Source organism: Heptranchias perlo, chromosome 4 (assembly GCF_035084215.1).
Source record: "Heptranchias perlo isolate sHepPer1 chromosome 4, sHepPer1.hap1, whole genome shotgun sequence".
Lineage (NCBI taxonomy): Eukaryota > Metazoa > Chordata > Chondrichthyes > Hexanchiformes > Hexanchidae > Heptranchias > Heptranchias perlo.
This window is the reverse complement of record NC_090328.1, coordinates 129,867,768-129,889,449: the sequence shown is the minus strand read 5'-3', so window position 1 is coordinate 129,889,449 and position 21,682 is coordinate 129,867,768. Positions and strand designations below refer to the sequence as shown.

The following is a 21,682-nucleotide window of genomic DNA, read 5'->3' as shown; positions in this document are numbered from 1 at the left end:
AGCAAATTATAAAGCATTTAGCAAGAAAATCACAAGTTATTTTAAACACTGAGTACCAAAGGGACAATGAATTTTAGTTTTGTTCCAGCTAATAGGCAGAATGTTCCCTTTAACTTGGTCAAAAAGGATCAGGTGACCATCTTTCAACTTCATCAAGTGTTGTTACCCAGCTAGGAGCTGTGAACAATGAAGTGGATTAACATGTCTTTTAGTTTTCCCTTCCTCCTTGTGGAGTTCCCTTATCAAGCTCAGCTGAGATAGTTATGATTCCCTACATTGTAAGCACTATAAATCATTTGCTACAAATGCAGCTTATTAGTACATCATCTTTGAACACTTGATTTATGTTGCAATTGCAGCAACCAGATGAACTTATATTTCTTTTTAGATCACAATTCCTTTTAACTGAATATCAGAGTTTTCTACACAAATATATTTCTATTTAATATGCATCATGTTGGAAGACAGTGCAACCCACAAATATTTTACATCACAATTTTCACCACTTCTAGGAAGCCTACTCACCATAGAGCTGATTTTCATAGGCTCCTTTTTTGTGCCATCAGAATAATGCCTTAAAAAAGATCAATTGAATGAAATATTTAATGGTAATTAACAAGTTTTATCAATAGTCAATAGCTGAATCTTAGCATTTCTACCCCACTTATTTATATTTTAGGGTTTTTTTTATGAATCAATGCACTTTAAAAAAAAACAAATGGATTCTGGTTGTAAGAAAACATAATCCTTTGCTGTTTCAAATGATTAGGGATGGTAATACATCAGTGCAAATCAAGTGCAGTTGGGTTGGGTGAAACCTGAAAAATCACCTGAACAGGTACCTATGGTACAAAGGACACTATAAACCACAGGACAATTTTTGTTTGCCAGACAAAACACCCTTGTGCCACTTGGATAAAATTAATTTCCTAACATATTAGCTGCAGGAAAAACAATTTTTCCTGCATTAGCCCCAGACAATAAAAAAAAAATCAACTGGATCCTTGCTAGAGAAACTCAGGAAACAAGCAGCTTTGAATGATAAAATTATTCTTGAAATTACAGGGTCATTACATCTTTCAGAATAATCTTTCCCTCCCCTTCTTTTAAAATCCTTTCAGGGATACTTTTCCACTTGGCTTATTCCCACAATGATTACTGAACCAAAACTGGACTTTTAACCTGCTGTGACAAAGAAAATCATAAATCATGGCAGCCTGTGAAAATCACAGGTTTGATCAGGGGGTGTTATGTGATAAATCACTAGCCCCAATTGTTAATACCACCAATCTACAAGCAATGGAAAATGAAGTTTTTCTTTCCTCTCCTAAAAGGTAGCAATTCATGCTGGAGTATAGTTCCACAACCACTGGCCATTCTTCACGTGAGCCTAGCCAGAGTTGACAGGCTATTTACCACATTGGAGGTATTCACAGTCGCATTAGATCCCGTTCTCACCATGCACTTTCAATCAGGAATCAGTCAGTGGTGATTAGGAGCTTGAACCTTGACTGACTTTTCCCATCCCTTGCCCAGAGGGGCTGGTGCCAATTGAAGTGCCCCTACCACCATCTTAGCTAAGATCAGCTAACTCGGCACACACCATGAATCTAGCTCAGCATATCTTGTAGTTCTACAGTTGGTGATCCATTTGCCAACTTAGCCATCAGAGGAAACAAATGAAATAATTGTCTCAAGTTATCTGCAACAATTGTCTCCATCCCTAACCTCACTCCCACTGCTGCTGAAATTCTTATCCCTGCTCATTTTCAAACCCCTCCATGGCATTGCACCACACCAAGTTTACAACTTTCTTCAGTCTTACCTCCCCTCCCTCAACCTTCAGTTCTCATAACTCTGGCCTTCAGCCACCTTGGTTCTACTTCTAAAACTCCCCATCTCTTACCTCCTCTCCTCACCTTCTTAAAGCCTAACTTTCTGACTAAGTTTTTAGTAACTTCTAATCTTCACTATGGTTCAGCATCCAGCCTTTTATAAAACAAAATTCCCCCTGTAAAGTATCTTTCTACGTTAAAGGTGCCATGCAAATACAAGCTGATAGGAATTCTAATCTTCCTGTTAAAATATACCGATAGCCCACATAATTCACAGGAAATAGTTATTGTGTACTATTAAGTTATAAAAGATATTATAGAAGCAATTATGTGGCTTTGAAAATCAGGTCGGAAAGACCAGCTAAAATTGCCAAAATGGAAAAAGTACGTAAGCATCGTACATAAAAAAAATTCTTGAAGATTATTTTCAACTCCATAAATAACTCAATTAGTGCCAAGCTTAAAATGTCTAATGTTCGCAACTGAGTTATGAGTGTCCAATTTCTATAGTGGATAAAGTCACATGCAACATTATTGCAAATTTAGAATTTCTGAAGGAAATACTCACGCAAAATCTCCACCTAATGTGCAAAACAGATGAGCACCAAAAACACTCCATAAGGATAAACTGCCACAATCCCACGTTACCATGGCAACACAACAATCAGGTGACCATCTGACCAGTTTCACAGCCCCAGTCTTGTTCCAAATATCTGTTCAAAATAAAAAGTGCTTAAGTGAGTTATTGGAATTATTTACAACTAGGAAAACTCAATACAGTTCCTCAGAATTTTAAAAATTATTGCAATATTCCACTTAAAATGGAGGTAAGCTACATGCACAACATTTTCTAGCACTGTATTTCTCTCAGGTCACAAGATAAATACAGATGAGGAAGGCCAGCTGTTCTCTAGCCACTTCCAATTTTGACTTCTTTTGGTCCCTTTGTGCCACATAACATTATTCTAGCCAGGAGTCCAGAGTTCCTGATAAGGTTCTCGATTTGACTGCATTGGTATTTAAATACAGCCCTGAGGTGGAGGAAGAGTATCTCACTTCTGATGTGCACCTCCCTCAAATAATCACACTAAGCCAAGACTGGGATTTTCCTTGGGTAGGGTGGGTGTTGTGGAAAGGGACAAAGTGAGAGATTACAGGCATGTCCTGCCAGTTCATGATACAGCTGTTGGGTATGCATCAGCTGCAGTACATGAATGCCATTTTTATATACAGTATTTTTATAAAATACAGTGCCTTCAACAACCCAAGCTGGCATTCATCATTTATGCTATCCTGAAATCAGAAGTCCATAAACATGTTTGGAACGTCGAGATAATTTTGATCCTTTTAACAATATATTAGTTGACAGTTTGAGTCAATGAATAAGGTTGAAATATTGCTCATTCCATTAAGTAGATTAATTTTAATTATAAACTTTAAAGCTCAGCTTAACAGTTACACATTTCACCATCGCTGTGCATGCTCTTTAAAGATGATTGGTTACATAAGAGAAGAATTTCACTAGGACTGAATATCTACACAGATGAGCCATGAAATCTCAAACCTACCAGGGTAATGTTTTGGAGTTAATTCCAACTTGTGGGACAGCTGCATAGCTCCTGTAGTTGTATCCATTGTGTAAACTAAAACAGAACCACTGGAGGAATGGGAGAAGAATCAGTTATAAACCAGCTTCCAAAAAAAAGATTTTTGGGTGAATTTTTCCATTCGAGGTGAGGGATATTAATACTGGGAAATGGAAGACAATCCAATTTGGGCTTCCAGTATCAGCCTCAAGCATTACCAGGCCACAAGATAATTATTGATGAGGAAGGCAAGAAAAATGCTCAAGTACCCCTCATTACAGCCTTTTAAATAATTCCAGGGTTTTCACCTCCGCTACTCTATCTGGAAGTCTATTCCATGTATTGATCACTCTGAAGAACTTCCAGATATATCAGTCCTAAATTTGCCTTTCACTAGTTTGAACCCGTGTTCCCTGTCCTACTCTCAATTAGTTTGAAATAAGTTGGCAGATTTACCTTTTCCATACCATTTACTATCTGAAATATAGCTATACGACCACCTCGGCGACTTCTTTCAAGGATGAAAAGCCTACAATTGTCCAATCTTTCCTCATTAATCAGGCCGTTGACTTAGGAATCAGTCGCATGATTCTTCTCTGCACTGCTTCCAGTGCTAGAATATCTCCCTTGTGCCTTCGTGACCAGAAATCAATATTCACATGGTGTGATCTGACCAGAGCACTGTACGGTTTGATCATTACTTCCCCTGATTTGTATTCTACTGTTTTGGCTACATCATTCTATTGGTTTTGTTGACTGCTGTTCTATATTGATTGGACGTGTTGAGTGCAGAGTCTAGTAAAACCCCCATCATCAGAGACAGTGACTGAACAATTGGACAGCTATGTGATCAAGGAGAGTCAGCATGAATGTAAGGGGTAGGTCATGTCTGACTAGTCTAACTGAATTTTTTGAGGTCACTAGTATGGTGTCTAGAAGGGGAGTGTCTATGAATGTTGTCCATATGGACTTTTGGAAGGCATTTTATATGGTCCACAAAAGAGATTAGAAAAAAATGATAACGCATGGGATTGGAGGTAACCTTAAGACATAGGTTGATAAATTAGTTGGGAGGTAGGAGACATGGAGTAGGTTTAAAAGAAACATTCTCCAATTGGCAGGATGTGACAAGTGGTGTTCCCCAGGGGGTCTGTACTGGGGCTTCAGCTTTTCACCATATATATTAATGAATTGGATGATGGAATGGAGGGTTGTATATCAAAGTTTACAGATGACACTAAGTTAGGAGGCATAGTAAGTAGTGTAGAAAGGAGCATGAAGTTACAAAGTGACAGACAGATTAAGTGAGTGGACAGAACTATGGCAGATGGAGTTCAATGTGGAACATGTGAGGTTATACATTTTGGATCCAGGAAAGACAAAATCAGAGTATTTTCTTAATTGCGAGAATCTGGGAGCTGTGAATGAGCAAAAAGATTTAGATAGCCATGTACATAAATCACAAAGCTAGTAGACACATACAAAATGCAATCAAAAAGGCTAATGGAACGTTGGCCTTTATCTCAAAGGGGTTGGAATTCAAAACTGAGGAAGTGATACTTCTGTTATACAAAGTCTTGGTTAGACCCCATCTGGAGTACCGCACCTCAGGAAGGACATATTGGCCATGGAGAGGGTATAGCGTAGATTCCCCAGAATACTAGAGCTGAATGGGTTAAATTATGACAGGTTGCTTAAACTTGGTTTGTATTCAGTGGAGTTCAGAAAGGTTGAGGGATGATCTAATCAAGGTGTTTAAAATGATAAAAGGATTCAATAGGGTGGATACAGAGAAACTATTACCTCTGGTGGGGAAATCCAGCACAAAGGCATAATCTTACAATTATAGCTAGGCCATTTAAGAGTGAAATTAGGAAACAGCTTTTCACACAAAGGTTGGTGTAAATCTGGAAAACTCTCCCCATAAGGCTGTGGATGCTGGGTCAATTGAAATTTTCAAGATTGTGATCGATTGATTTTTGGTAGGTAAGGGTATCAAGGGATAGGGAACAAAGTCAGGTAAAGAGAGCTGAGGTACAGATCAGCCATGATCTAATTGAATGGCGGAACACTCAAGGGGATGAATGGCCTACTCCTGTTCTTATTTAGGTCACTTCACATCTAACTATTTCAACACCAATCATGTCACCTATTTTTCCTTCCTATGTGCTGTATTTTATGCTGGTCTGCAATAAATTTCATACGTACATATTTTGTCCAACTCATTCTGTAATTTCTAAACTGACTGCCGATTCCATTGCCACTCCTAATTTGGCATCATCTGCATATTTGACCAATTTGCATTGAGTTTCTAAATCCAAGAGATTGATGTAAATTAGAAACAGTAATAGTGCCTTTCATGTAGAATTTTGTAAAATGCCTTTTGGAAGTCTGGTTATATCACGTCATAGGGCTTTGCATAGTCCGCTTGAGTTCTCACTTGCTCAAAGTAGTCAAGCAGGTTGGTCAGGCAGTATCTTCCCCTTCTGACTCAATGTTGACTGCTGTTTACTAGGTTATTATTGTACAGAATACTCAAATTTACTCCTGTTAATTAATTTCAGGTATAGCACAGTGAATATCATAGTAAAGCTCTCTTATTCTCTGTCCCAACCATGTGCCTCAGAAGGACACCCCTTATTGTGCCCATGCTGTATTTTTCCATTTCTCATACCAACCCTCCTGTGGCCTCAGCTTGCTAGAAACTGGACTGAGACTCCCCAAACTCATTTCATACAGATAGGAGACGTCAGAGATGACACTTTCAGTGTTAACATAGAAAATAGGAGCAAGAGTAGGTCATTCGGCCCTTCAAAACGATCATGGCTGATCGTCTAACTCAGCACCCTGTTCCAGCTTTCTAGAAACTACAGGTTACAGTAAAAGTACATGCATAATAAATGGTTGTTAATGGAATAAAGACAGTATAAACAAATCAGCCCTTTATTCAAGTCATAAAAATTACAGCACGGCAGAAGGCCATATAGCTATTATGTCTGTGCCAGTTTCAACTGTAGCTATCCACTCTAAACCAGTTTTACTGGCCTTTTTTCATATCCTTGTATATTCTTTTTCCATTTAAATTACATTATAGTCCCTGCCTCAATTGCTCCTTATGGTAAAGTATTCCAACAGTTTTTTTTCTTGACATCTCCCTTTGTTTTTCTAATGAAAAGCCTGAGTTTATGCCTCTTACTAATTTCTGAACAGTGGAGACAATCTGTCACTAATTATCTTTTAAAATCCTTTCCTAATTCTGAAAACCTCTTAAATCTTCCCTTAACCTTCTCTATCCTGGTGAAAAGCCCCCAATTTTGCACCTTTAGTCATAACTATAACAGCTCATCCCTGATATCAAAATCTAATCTGTACATTGTTTGCCAGTGTCAGTTGTTTAATGAACAATTTAAACTTTAATGTTAAGATAGAGCCCACTTACTTTGCACACCCAAAGGCCATCAATCTGTACTTGTTGTTTACAGCCACACAAGTACCATCGGTAACTTCTTGTGCCCACACACCATGCAAATCCTGAAAAGTAAAATTATAATTTTACATAAATATAATACAAGCAGCAAGTCACTTAACAGTTCATAATAGTAGCCTTTTCACTCTACAACAGACGCTGGTGTTCTTACAAACACTAGGGCTGTACAACCACAAGCTACATAAATTTATCGTTGGAATCATCAATCTGCTTCTGCAGGATACTTGCTCAATATGACTGGCATGTTTCTTGTATTTGGACACAATATTCTCATTACTCTGAATGAAAAAACTATTTCATTAAGATCAATGACAGCTACATATGCAGTCTAATCACTAACTAGTCTAACCACCTCCCCTTGACATTCAACGGCATTACCATCGCCAAATCCCTCACCATCAACATCCTGGGGGTAACCAGTGACCAGGAACTTAACTGGACAAGCCATATAAATACTGTGGCTACAAGAGCAGGTCAGAGGCTGGGTATTCTGCGGCAAGTGACTCACCTCCTGACTCCCAAAAGCCTTTCCACCATCTACAAGGCACAAGTCAGGAGTGTGACGGAATGCTCTCCACTTGCCTGGATGAGTGCAGCTCCAACAACACTCAAGCTTGACACCATCCAGGACAATGCAGCCCGCTTGATTGGCACCCCATCCACCACCCTAAACATTCACTCCCTTCACCACCGGCGCACAGTGGCTGCAGTGTGTACCATCCACAGGATGCACTGCAGCAACTCGCCAAGGCTTCTTCGACTGCACCTCCCAAACCCACGAGCTCTACCAACTAGAAGGACAAGGGCAGCAGGCACATGGGAACACCACCACCTGCACATTCCCCTCCAAGTCACACACCATCCTGACTTGGAAATATATTGCCATTCCTTCATCGTCACTGGGTCAAAATCCTGGAACTCCCTTCCTAACAGCACTGTGGGAGAACCTTCACCACATTGCCTGCAGCGGTTCAAGAAGACGGCTCACCACCACCTTCTCAAGGGCAATTAGGGGTGGGCAATAAATGCTTGCCTCGCCAGCGACGCCCACATCCCATGAACGAATAATAAAAATAAATCTCCCGTGGCTTTGCACAGTTAGTCACAGGATATAACATGTGTTTGTTGCAAGGACTTGGAAGGTAGACCTGGGCAACTTGCAACTCAGCCCCACTAGTGGTGGGAGGCATGAAAAACAGGTATTAATATTAATAATTGAAAGTAATAGAACGTGTTGCCATTATTAGTAATGCCTCAAGGCATTACTAATGTCACAAAAGTATTGCTAAATCGTGACAACAGAAAATCGGCATGACAAACAGGAAGCCATAAGAATTAAATATGTATATCCATAACTATCAGGAGCTGTTTATTAAGTCCAGATATCGTTCAGGATTTTTTTCCAGACTATTTGTTCTATATATGGTTACACAAAAACACAATGCAACTTTAACTCTTCGTTTTTAAATCCATCTTCAGTTACCAAGAACGATGCGTGCTGTTCCACAAACATTTCCATGAAAGCCAACAATTGCTACGTGTAATGGAATCATTCTACAACCAATTCAATTTTTTTTTAAATGCTCACGAAGGTGAAAGATGCCAATACTAGGGAACGGAACACCTTTCCACTTTTGGAACGCTCATCATCCAGAACTTCATGTCGAAGGACAGCATTGGTAGATGCAAAGCAAAGCTCCATCTACAGTGTCCCAACAATAAGCTTTAATCTTCAACCTTTGAAGAGTACTCATCAACCTACCCCCCCCCCACTTCCACATAGCATCAGCATTAATTTTTCCATTACCCACAGTTCTCTTATGGCTTCACTAACCAAAATTGGAAACTCTGACCATTTGTGGGCAGGCCCAGTGATGTGCCCCAACCCACTACAATCCGTCGAGATTGCCTAAGGCAATTTCAAACAGAGGAAAACGAGCGAAATAGAGGAGATATATCAAGGTTATCCACTTTATATCATTTGCACATTACCACAATGTAATTTTTTCCCAATTATTTTGATATTGACTGAGTTACCGGTGTCGAATCTAATGGCATTCATGTCTAGAATTACAATTTATGTAAGAGATTCTAGTCATCAGCCTCCACTTTTTCTTCAGGGATTTGAACATCAATATCATGGAATCTGGGGCTGCACCTACAATCCCCATACATGGAATTACTTATTTTAGCAATGCCATTATGGTGAGGTGCCAAGTAGAGATGCAGTTTCTCTATACAGGGAGGGAAACTTATCCCATGGTGTAACTCCTCTGTCATACACCACCCAATGATGGTTGCAGAGCAAAATTGGAGATCTAGGAGCAGGTTGTTCACCTTCTCAGTTCAGGATACATGACAAGGAAAAAATATAATACCTTTTCTAAAATAAAGAGCAAGGCTGCATTATTCCTGAACATGTCACTATGGTGCATTCGATCTCAACAAAATTACTTAGTTCTGGATTTCAAATATCAGATTTAGTCTTTAAACCTCCAAATGATCAATTGAAATATTAGTTTTAACACACTTGAAATGAATGAAAAGCATTCAACTTTAATTTACTGCAATGATATACGAAATGACACAACCAGAATGCATTTTACCTCAGCTGCAAGTTTACTGGACATGGGAGTAATGAAACCAATCCGCCCGTCATCAAAAACTACAGCAAGACCATCGAGGGGGGCACAGTATTCCATATCTTGGATATGTATAGACTCAAAATCTAATGAAGGACCTGTCAGCAAAATAAATAAAAAAATCAACACCATACGATGCTGTAAAATTCATACTAGCATTGGCAAGTATCTCACAATGATAGTTGTGTATGGCTGTACATTCTGAACCAACCTGGGAAATGTTTGTACGTGTTAGACCAATTGTGGGGTGACTAATACCACATTATGCATATACAATCAACCCTACATTAAAATGAATAACTTGCCACACTGAGCAGTTGTTCCATGCAGGTGTGTGTTTAATTATGTATGTTCAGTGCTCTCAGCATTGAAATTATAAATCTCAATTTGATCAAATGTCAGAACCTGGACATTCCCATTAGGCACTTGTGAAAAATATGATCTACAGCACAAAAGAACAGGTCAGTTGGATGAGATTTCTGGGGGAAATGGTAGTGACAGGTCCTGTAAATGGAGCTGGCAAAAGGATCTCATGTCCTGAGGTCCACACTAGCTCAGAGTTTACATGGCTTCTGTCATTTTGTAACTAACATGGGATTCCAACTGAGATGATTGACTAACACATTTACAACTGATATCGGAGGGGTGCTTTTTTTTTAAAAGTCTGTTTGGAAGGGGGTAATGGCTAGATAGTCAAGTCGAGAAGCAGCTGATCAGCGGATCAGTGTAAATGGGTAATCTGTTCTATGATATTACCATGAGTACATTAGATTTAATTTGGGACATTTCAATTTTATGATATAAAATAGCACAAAAAGAGCAATGTGGTGCATGGCATTATATCTTACACTGAACAAATACTTGCGAGAAAGTGATAAACTAGTATTGCTTATATGTGCAGTTGTTTTTACTTGTGTAAATCGACAAAAATCAATTAAAAATAAAAGTATACAGTAAGCAGGGACCATCAAACTAATTAGGTATGTGACTAATATTCTGTCACAGCTCAGTTTTCTGGAATACTGAATTGAGCCTAATTGGAAAACAAGATTAAACACTTTTTTTGTGCATCGGGTTCTGAGTGAAATCAGGAAGCGCTTTTTCACAAAGACTAGTGTAAATCTGGAACACACTCCCCCAAAAGGCTGTGGATGCTGGGTCAATTGAAATTTTCAAGACTGAGATCGATAGATTTCTGCTAGGTAAGGGTATAGAACAATGCCGAGTAAGTGGAGTCAAAGTACAGATCAGCCATGATCTAACTGAACTGAGGCATAGGATTGAGGAGTTGGACGGCCTACTCCTGTTATGTTCCTACATTCCTTTCAATTCCATGCCTCGTCTCTTTATTGTTCATTTTTGAAATATGAAGAAAACTGCCATGTTATGTTTGAAATCAAATATTGTTGAAATTTACATTATTTCTGCTTTCAATATTAGGCTATTTAAATGTTAAATCTGTCGTACAGTCATGTCGCTGTCAAAACAAATTTAAAGATGAAGATTATTTATGGCATAAATTGCTTAGCAACACAGTGACTAATAAGATATAATAGGACAAAGGAAGCAATACTAGTTAAGACATTATCTTAGCAAACATTCAGTCCTCACTTTAAACTGGCACAGGTCATCACCAGGTTATACTGATAAACAATGTTAACTTATTGAATGTCTTTGATAAGGTGCCTCACAACAAACTTGTGGTTAAATTGAAATTGATCAAGACATAGGAGGTTGCTGTAAACTGAATTGGTTAAATAATAGGAAACAAGGGACCAATGATTGTGTTCAATTAGAATTACCACTTTTTTTTGAAAGCAGAGTTTTGGTTTCCGAGGGTTGTCTTGGAAAAAATCTACTGCTCACAAAACAATAAAATGATCTTGATGAAAGTAATAAAGGTAGAATGTCTAAGTTTTCTAAGAGGATACCAAGTTGCAATTTGAATTTTAGTTTGCATGGAAACTAGTTTTCAACTGAGATGGCAACTTACATTTGTATAGTGCCTTTAAAGTAGAAAGATGTCTCAAAGCACTTCAGAGATACAATAAAAATATGGATGCTAAGCTAAAGGAGGAGATATTAGAAGGGAGGATCAAAAGCTTGGTCAAAGAGGTGGGTTTTGAGAAGCATCATAAAGAAAGAGAGGAAGAGGGAGGTGGAGAGGCTTAAGGAGGGAATTCCAGAGTGTGGGGCCTAGGTGGCTGAAGGTAACACTGTCAGTGATGGAGAAAAGGAAGGGTGGATGCAGAGGAGGCTGGAGTCAGAGCAACACAGTTTGGGAGGGTGGTAGTGAGTTTTAGCGCCAGAGGTGGTTCAAAGAGATAAGGAGGGGGTCCACAGATGCTGTTGACCTGAGTATTTCCAGAATTTTCTGCTTTTATTTCAGATTTCCAGCATCTGCAGTATTTTGCTTTATTTTGTTTGCTTAATTATAGTAATCTTATTTTGTTTAAAGGAGGGGGTGAGGTCATTGAGGGATTTAAACACAAGGATAAGAATTTCAAATTTGTGGAGTGGGAGAGCTAGAAGCTAAGGTAGATGCCAAGGTTGCAAAGAGTCTGGTTCGGCAACCTTAAAAAAAAGTACCTCACTTACAAGGCTGAAGGACATTTCTAATGCAAAGCTTCTGGAAAACTAACCCACTTGAGAGAGAATACTACAAAAGATCAGATTCCTTGACACCCTGGAAACAGCACAATTTCAAAGATGAGGCAACAAATAGCTCAATCCTCATGAGCCACAACAATGATGTTGCCTTGCTATATGTTGTAACATCCTACAGTCAAAACTCTTCCATTGATTAGATCTGTGGCAAATCAGACTATGATTGGGTTGCCCGAGCTGGATTTTTTTTTTAAAACTTCTAATACTTCTGTAATGCTAGATTCAGTATTTTTAAAAAAAAAAACAAGCGGGCAGCACTGCTCATCTCTGAACAGCAGAGCATGGCGGAATGTCATGTGCTAAGGATCTGACTTTTCTGGTGAGCCCGGGCAGTACAAACCAAGCGGGACTGGAGGAGGTGTAGCTAGCTGACCCTGTCCGAAGTAGTCACAATTTTGGGGGTTTTGTGCTAGATATTCTCTGGCATAGCATCAGTCCTGTAAGTGAACCTTGCTTGCCCTGCGTCTTTTTCTGTCTAATATCTACTTGGATGACAGCGTGTCCAAGGGATTGTGACAAGAACTTTTACCTCATTTACTAGCTACTAAGTAGGACACATGAATCTTTATTTTAAAAATAGGAAGGGAGACTGAAATAGCACTTTATCAGGATAAAAGAATTTCAAACAATTGATCAATTTATTTTACATAAAATAAATAAATGAACAGTATACAGTTTTGAGTGAGCATAATCCATTTTCCTATACTCCTTGGATATGGAAAATAATAAAGATACAACTTATTGGTTTTCTAAACACAGGCTCACTTCTCTAGCTAAGCTGGCCAAGCTTTTAAAACAGGCTGCCTTTCACTGCTACTACAGATATATATGAGACAGAGACCGAGTCCGAGTCCGAGACCGAGTCCGAGTCCGAGTCCGAGTCCGAGACCGAGTCCGAGACAGAGTCCGAGACAGAGTCCGAGACAGAGTCCGAGACAGAGTCCGAGACAGAGTCCGAGACAGAGTCCGAGACAGAGTCCGAGACAGAGTCCGAGACAGAGTCCGAGACAGAGTCCGAGACAGAGTCCGAGACCGAGTCCGAGACCGAGTCCGAGACCGAGTCCGAGACAGAGTCCGAGACCGAGTCCGAGACAGAGTCCGAGTCCGAGACAGTCCGAGTCAGAGACAGTCAGAGTCAGAGACAGAGTCAGAGACAGAGACCTTAGCTCCAACTGTGCGAATTGGATGGAATAATACCTGGACCATCAGGTGTCACACACAATGTTAGGGTTTGTACATAATGATCCTCCCACTGAATAAGGCATATTCTGTAAGTTTACATATTCAGGATGTAGTTTTACTAGCTGAAATTCAGCACAGTTCATGTTGACTAAAATTGACCTTACCTCTTGAAGACTGCAGATCTACAGAAAATGGAACTGAACAAAGATTAATAGCTTTCCTTCCATTTGTCAAACCGTCCCAGTGAATAAGATGGAGTATCCCATCATTAGTAGCGATTACCAAATCATCCTGCATAGACTGCAAACTAGGAAAAGAGAAAATATAATTAGTATGGAAACCTCAATCCATTACAATAAAGAGTGGAATTTACCAGGTTTATCACCAGCAGAAAGACACATGACCCAAATCTAAATGTTCTACTCAACCAAATTGGTTACAATATTTCTATATTAAAGAAGTCCTTGTTACTGATTGTTGTCTGTGGACATTGGCCATGGCTAAATGGAAGGAAAAGCCATGGTGTTTCTCCTGGTGGTGAAAATGAGACATTACAGATTTCAGTACTCCACAACACAAACAATTAAAGATTAGAAAAAATGTCTTCATGCAGAGGGTGGTTAGAATATGGCAAATCACTGAAGCAGACTCCATAAATTCTCAAAAAGGAAATTAAAGGCTGTAGGCAGTCTGCATTGTCAAAGATGTCGTCTTTCAGATGAGATATTAAATAGAGGCCCCGTCTGCCTTCAGTAAACGTAGAAGAGCCAATGCCACTTTTTGAACAGCAGGGGGAGACCATAAGAGACAGGAGCAGGAGTCGGCCATTCAGCCCCTCCAGCCTGCTCCGCCATTTAAGGAGATCATGGCTGATCTGACTTTTACCTCAACTCCACTTTGCCACCCTTTCCCCATTGACTCCCTTGCTGATCAAAAATTTGTCTAACTCAGCCTTGAATGTATACAATGACTAAGCCTCCACAGCTTTTTGGGGTAAAGAATTCCAAAGATTCACAACCCTCTGGGAGAAGAAATTCCTCCTCCTTTCTGTCTTAAACGGGCAACCCCTTATTCTGAGACTATGCCCCCTAGTGGGGCTCTCCCAGTGGTCTGCCCAACATTTATCCCTCAACCAACACCACCAAAACTGGTCATTTATCCCACTTGTAGGACTTGCCATGTGCAAATTGGCTGTTGTGTTTCCCTACATTACAACAGTGACTACACTTCTAAACTACCTCATTGGCTATGGGTCACTGTGACATTGAGGTGGGATGTAAATACAAGTTCTTTCTTTCAATCAGGAAATCTAAATTAAACACAAATGGTGTTAAAGCTCTGCACCTCCAACTGGTGGAATCAATTTTAAGGGGTATGGTGTGCATCCACATGGAGGTAAGGAGGATGATGGCAATGCATTCGCATTTTACGATGTGCTGTGCAGTTCAATTGCTAAACATCTAGCGAGGGCTCAAATTTGCACTGGTCACTATTAACAAGCTAATGACTATCCTCTCTGGGACGGGAAACGATAACTGGTATCTCTTTGGGGTTAAGGCACCTCTGAAATAATAAACCTGGCGATGGAAGCGTGGAACCAAGTCAATCCTCTAAGAAAGACACTGTAATGATGTATCTGAGGCGGACAGGTCCATAGTAATCCAGTCTGGCTCACTAAGATCACTCGCAGCTGGGATTCTTCCTATGCAGTTTCAGATAATCAAAAGTCCAAAGTCCCAATAGATAGGCGCAGTCCTGAGCTTACAGGGAGCATGATATGTACCAATGCTGTGTTGGGAGCCTGGTTAAATTCCAGCAGCACTCATGCACGCATTTAGGGGTTCCCTAATCCTTGGGTCTTCTCAACTTGTGCCTAAGCTCTCCTCACTTAAATAAGTGGGCTTTATCCCTTTGGGGAGTGTATAATTCCATATTGGCCAAACAAGCTCTACAGGTGTGGAATTTTTTGGTAGATTGGTCTGGAGACTCATAAATGGTGGCAGGTTTCCATGCATGTCTAGCTGACCAAAGGAAAATCTAAAGAGGATGAACAAAGATAGCTTTTGCTACTGACAACAGAAGTGTTTTGATTTGGCCACCCAGCAGCAACAAATGGGAGATAAAAAGAAAAAAACCCAACAAATTGAACTGAAATAAAAAAAGTCCTGGGAAGATGAAGCGGGTTAAGTCTGTATGTGGCAAGAGAAAATATGAGCTATCATTTCAGGTGTAGGCTTCATCAGAAGGGTGTTCCGATGGAAGGTTCCACACCTGAAATAATTTGTAATTCTCTTTATAGATGCTAGCAGACGTGATGTGCATTTCCAAAATTTTCTGTTAACAGTTTATACTGCAAATCCACGCCAACACTCTCTAGCAGTAGCGTCCTAACACAAGGTGACCAATAAACGGAATGGGGCAGCAGCGCTAATGACCTGCACCTGCTTCTCTCCTGCTGTTCTTGCTACCATGATAAAACCTGTTTTGCTCCTTATACTTGATTCTTAGTGCTGTGTTTGCTTTCAGGAGGGATATGAACAGGGCATTAAAAATCGAGTGTAGACTGCTCTTAAAATGTTTCAGCAGGAGCCAAAACCACCTGGCTCTTTGGCCAGTGAATTTACACTATAATTTTCCATGTAACATCTGGAGCCAAGTGGCCCAGAATGCATTGTGTACCATAATGTCACAACTTGCACCAATGCCACTACTTATACGAACCTGCCAACATCAGTCTAGCTCTTCAAGTCAACAGCCACTACACCACTTAGTAGTGTAATATGTTCTGCAAAGACTCTCACCCACAGGCACTAAATGTTTTGTTTTCTTCCAGTTTGTTAAAGCAGTATGTGATCCCATTTACACACTCAGTGCGTAAGTATTCATCCAAATATTGGGTAAAACTACTCTATACTTCAGTAACAGGTGACTAGCATGGGGGAATGGACTAATCTGATAGAGAGAGGAGGTCTCAACTAATTACAAACAAAATCACGTTCGGTTGCATTAAAGAACATCTCGTTAGAAGCCAGAATGTATACCACAAAGTGAGCCTAACCGTGGGATTAGAAGCTGTCTTAATCCTGCTGCAAAAGCTGGAGTTACTTCCCATCCACAACACATTAGGGGAGTCCCTCACTTGCATAGAAATAAAACAAAGTAGAATACCCGCTTACATATCAGCCTCATAGATAAACCACTGCACTCCAGTGGCAACTACTAAGAAAAAGCAAAAGAAAAATGCAGTCACAATGTATAAAGTTTTCTAGCGCATTTATTTTTTTGACTCCACATTACAATCACAAGGACAAATAATGAAGTTTAATGACATCTGATTTATAGGTGGTAGCAAACATGCTACTAATTCCATTTTATTCGTGGAATTGTGAAGACCCCATCCCGAGATGGTTTGACCCAAATTTTAAAAATCATTTAGTATTCGAAATCAGAATGGTCCTTCAGATTATGGGATACAAATGTCAACTTCAAATGAAGAAACAAATGAAGAAATGGAATGAGAAAATCAAGAATAACCCTTATAAATGTAAGATATATTAAAAAAAAGGTTTATTTGGCTCTCTTAATTTCACATTTAAAAATAGTTTGATAATTTCAAGATCCTCCATTAAGGCTACTTTCCACCTGGCACAAGACTCCAGCACTGTTGAATTTTGCTGGTCTGTCAAAATTCAAGTCTCACGCAAAACCACAGCTTTCCCCTCAATACTTTTGGCAAAATATAATTGACACTAGTTAGCTGAATAATATAACAGGTTACAGACAATAAGATTAAACTTTAATCTTGGAGCCAATTACAAGTTCAGAATCCCTAATGCATTAACAATGGCTATACTTTCAAAAAATTACAAAGCAGTTTGCAACAGAAGAGGCTGGGACTGTTCAAGTATTACCTTGTGATTTGTGCTTGGAAATCTAGCACTTTCTTCATCTCTACAGTCAGGGATGGAGCACATTGTTCCTCCTTGTAACCTGGAGTTACTTTCACTCTTGGATTTCCTCTATATTAAGGAAAGAAGTCAGTTTGTTAAAGTAATGTGTGATCCCATTTACACACAGGGTGCAAGTATTCTTTCAAATACTGGGTGAAACTATACTGTATTAGCAAGTGACTAGCATAGGGGAATGGAGTAGTCTGAGTGGAGGCCTTAGCCAATTACAAACAAAATTACTTTCCACTGTAAAATGCATTTTAATCTGTTAGAATTTAAAGAATTGAGGTTAAAAAAGTTGGACATGCTGTTGATAATGTCAAAAATAAAAAGTAATGGGTTAAAAATTTCCACTGCCTTCTGTACAGTTAAATTGGGAATTCTGGTTTGTTAATGTTTAGATCATCTATACTGGACAATATGGAAACAATGACTAAGCAATGAACTTTGACATTTCTGCATTGGATAAAGTAGGACTGCCCATAGGTTGTCAAAAGGAGACATACCAATTATTCATACCTTCACTCACTTTAAGACAAAAATATCAGTGATGTATACAGGCTGAGGCCATTTTTGTCAACTTTCACAAGTTCCAGGTTGGAGGAGAAATGAAGTGGAGACACATTTTAAGACTACACAGCTTAAAGCTCTGGCATCTTTTATTCCAAAATCCAATTTCTGCACCCATTTCATATATTGAATGTGTACATTAGAAAACTATTAACTTTATTCCAAGAAGCAATTTGTCAGTAATCAGAAGACTCATTTAAAGGCTCTGGAATTACCATCCTTTGTTAAAAGTTTGCCCAGTTCATGCCTGTCTGCTGATAGCTGAAGGCCACGGCAGGCTGAAAAATCAGCAAGCAGAGCTACTGCAACCTGAAAAGTTCACCTACACTTTGATCTAAAACACTGTGAACATCCCACCCTCTCAGCTGAAAGAGGTTAGTAAAGAAATAGGGGGGGGGGGGGGGGGGGGAGGGAGAAAAGGATAGGGATAAAATCAGTTAGGAGCCTAAGATCTGAAAGCGCCACAGGGCTCGAGGGCTGAAAGAAAATGTTTCCATCGATCTTTCCAAATCACAAGACTTCAGCACATTAATTGCTGTGATCATCTCTCTGAGAAGGTTCTCATGTTCAAACATTTCCATCTCTTTAATGCCATCACCAATGAACCAGCAATCCAATATGACATGCGCAATGACAATTATATAAAAGGACTGTCAAGACCAAATAAGTAATTCATCTCTAGAAATCAAAACAATGTACTGAATCCTCGTCCATTTGATTTGGACACTCGGATGATAACCAACTGCAAGAATGTCTTCAAGGTACCAAAATCAACTTCTACAAATGGGTCTACTCAGCTTCTTCAGAGAAGCAAGGAAAAATTGGCTCATTATACCCACCACTGTGTTTGTAAATGTGCCCAGAATTAATGTTGGATGGTCAAAATGCTTTTTAAGCAATTTAGCAAGCCCAAGCAGAAAATAAGCCAAATTCGAACACCACCTATTATGAAGAAATTCTGAAGTTAAATGAATCAACAAGTGTGCCAGCATGAAAACATTTTTTAAAAGTAAACTAGGCTGAAAAAACATATTGGTTACATGCATAGTGCCAAGCCAGTTTTTACAGATAAAATCTAGCAGGGTCTGACATGTCTTGAAATCTATATCAACTTGCAATCCCAAAGCAAGCAGTGCTGCACGAGTTCACATCCATGACTCCAGTGTGTTCAGAGGAAGGTAAAATGTTAATATAAGTGAACGTCAAACCAGCCTATACTCACAAACCTCCTACTACTTGGTTACGCAATCACCTGCCCATAGGGGAATGTTCTATGGTGATCCTGAACAGGGGTGGAGTCACGGAATAACTTTTTTTTAAAGAAGGGACAGCTTTATCCCAGAATCGATGGTTTGTACTATGTACAAAAAAAGTACTGAGGAGTTTCATTTAACATAACCACAAACCAGTTACAGATATTTTTTTTATATATTTTTTTTCAGTTAGCATAAAAAGATCATTGAGCACTGTGGCATAAAAACCCTGAAAGTAGGGTGAAGGGCATCTTATCTGAACTTCACCCATGCCAATGATGGGCACTGTCAGTGTGTGTGTATATATATATATATATATATATATATATATGGAAGCTAAATCTCACAAATGGATAATGCAGCTGAGGGGCAACATGAAGTATTGGAGGCCAAGGATAGAACTTTGGAGCATTCCCAATTATGCAGGGACTGGGAGGAAAAGCGCTGCAGGTGTGCTAGCTTTCCTGTAACAAGGTAGGACTGGAATCAAGTGAGGGTGGTGCTACAGAGATGAACTCAGAGGAGACACAATGGAAGATGGAATGGCCGGTCTGCAGAAAGGTCAAGGAATGATAAAACACAATGGTCCCAGTTACAAAAAATACGGTTGGTAATTTTGACCAGGATTGTCTTCATGCGGTGGTTAGGGCAGAAAGTAGACCGTAGGAATTTGAGGAGTAGTGGGAGAGGTAAGCTGAGTAGCAATGATGCATCTGAACACCTTAAAGAGAGATAAGATAGTAGTTATAGAATCATATAATCTTACAGCGCAGGAGGCCATTCAACCCACTGTCTGTGCTGGCTATTTGAAAGAATTATCCAATTAGTTGGAGAGGATCTGATGATGGCAGTTTTGAAGAATGGGAGAACAGCCTGAGGAAAAGGGCCATTGATGTCAGCAAGCATTAGTTCCAGGAAAAGTAGTTGTTGGGCCAGGAGGGGTCAAAGATAGAGGTAGGTCTAATGGAGAAGATGAGCCTGATGAGGGCGGGGGAGGGGAAAGAGAGGACCAAATTAAAGTAATGAGAGGTCAGAACTGAGGCAGGGAGGTGGAGTCTGAGGCAGCCAGATAGTCTCAATCTTGATGAAAAAATTCCATCAGCTTCTCACATTGCTGTGTATTGAAAGTCACAACCTTGACTTTTGTTTCAGGTTGAGGAACTCTTAACAGTTGACAGGCCAGGAAGAAGAAAACCAAAAGGTGGGCAGAACATCCAGCATTTATATTGCTCTCTTGCCTCTAAAGGTCCGGAGGGAAAACCAACTTCGAGGTGACATTCTACTTTTCCAGAGGCATTAACAATACAAAAGGCCACAAGACCTGCTGATGTGCGGAAATGGACATGGCAATAACTATACAGTCAAGGGAGCTTTACTCTACAAAAGCATACAATACCAAACATGGGAGTGTTGGAGGTATAAGTTGTTGAGGGGAAGGAGGTGAGGGGAGAAATAAAAGTTTTTCATTCCCTAGCAATGATATCCTTCACCTGATGAGTGTGAAAATTCAACAAAACAACCATAATAAGCTAAAGCTTTATCCTTAGAAATTAAATAGAAACTAATGGCAGCATACTTTAATATTTCAGAAATTTAATGCCACACTATTTGTTGGATATTATGGCCACTATTCCACACAGGAATTAATAATGCACTCCCTTTAAGTCATGCCTTTTGTATTTGACATCCAGCCTGACAACATTTTGCTGAATTGATATGATCAAGTTAGTCATAAAGGAGACATGCAGGATATGACCATTAAACAGCATAGAAAGCAATTAGGTGCACAATACACACATCAATAGAAGGTGCTGCCACGTCAGCAACATTTGCACTTCTTGGATGAGGTGTCTTGTTGAAACAAGTTGAGAAAATGACATCAGGGACTCTTTGTTCTACCCACCACCCCCGCCCCCTCCTAACCGACCTACTTCTCTCCTACCTTGCAATACAAATCTAACTTGATTCACACAGCTAACATTTACATGCACATAAATATTCAACCTACGTTGTAAGGTGATTACAAGGAAAGGTATTGGAGAAAGGTTATTTTGCAGAGCTTCGTCTATAAGCTTAATAAAGTGCAGATGAATTTACACAGGGATCTTTGATCAATTTTAAGATGCAAGTATCAGGCAGAAATGTATACGATGGGCAATTCTAACCCCAATGTGCCATCTCAAAATATACAAAAAGTGAGTCCCACTTCTATTACCACACTAGGCTGTTTTAAATTTAAGCAGGCTGAGCACAAACCAGCATTTCAGACCACCTGCAAGCTGATCCTATTTTCCCCAGGCTCATTATCACAATCCAGAGTTGGGCAGGGGATTTTGGGACATAATTCTCTAATATCAGGTTACGGTTCTTTTCTTAACTCTACTTTAGTGCAAGAAAAGCACTTTGAAACAAATTTAAGAAAGCACAGGTTTAACTACAGTCAATGCACATTTTACTTAAAAGTAGAATCTCAGTAGTAACATTACACAACTAAATGTTTATTTATTGGC

General features: G+C 39.5%; 1 protein-coding gene across 1 annotated transcript in view; it reads right to left on the bottom strand.

The window, feature by feature from the left end:
• Positions 1-21,682, bottom strand: part of ric1 (RIC1 homolog, RAB6A GEF complex partner 1) — a 149,489-nt gene that overhangs the window by 63,819 nt on the left and 63,988 nt on the right. The window contains exons 4-10 of the mRNA XM_067983633.1: positions 17,311-17,418; positions 13,564-13,706; positions 9,515-9,648; positions 6,861-6,952; positions 3,404-3,492; positions 2,404-2,548; positions 526-574 (exon numbers count right to left, since the gene is read on the bottom strand). Coding sequence (XP_067839734.1) covers positions 526-574; positions 2,404-2,548; positions 3,404-3,492; positions 6,861-6,952; positions 9,515-9,648; positions 13,564-13,706; positions 17,311-17,418 — 760 coding nt within the window. The remainder of the gene's footprint in view (positions 1-525; positions 575-2,403; positions 2,549-3,403; positions 3,493-6,860; positions 6,953-9,514; positions 9,649-13,563; positions 13,707-17,310; positions 17,419-21,682) is intronic.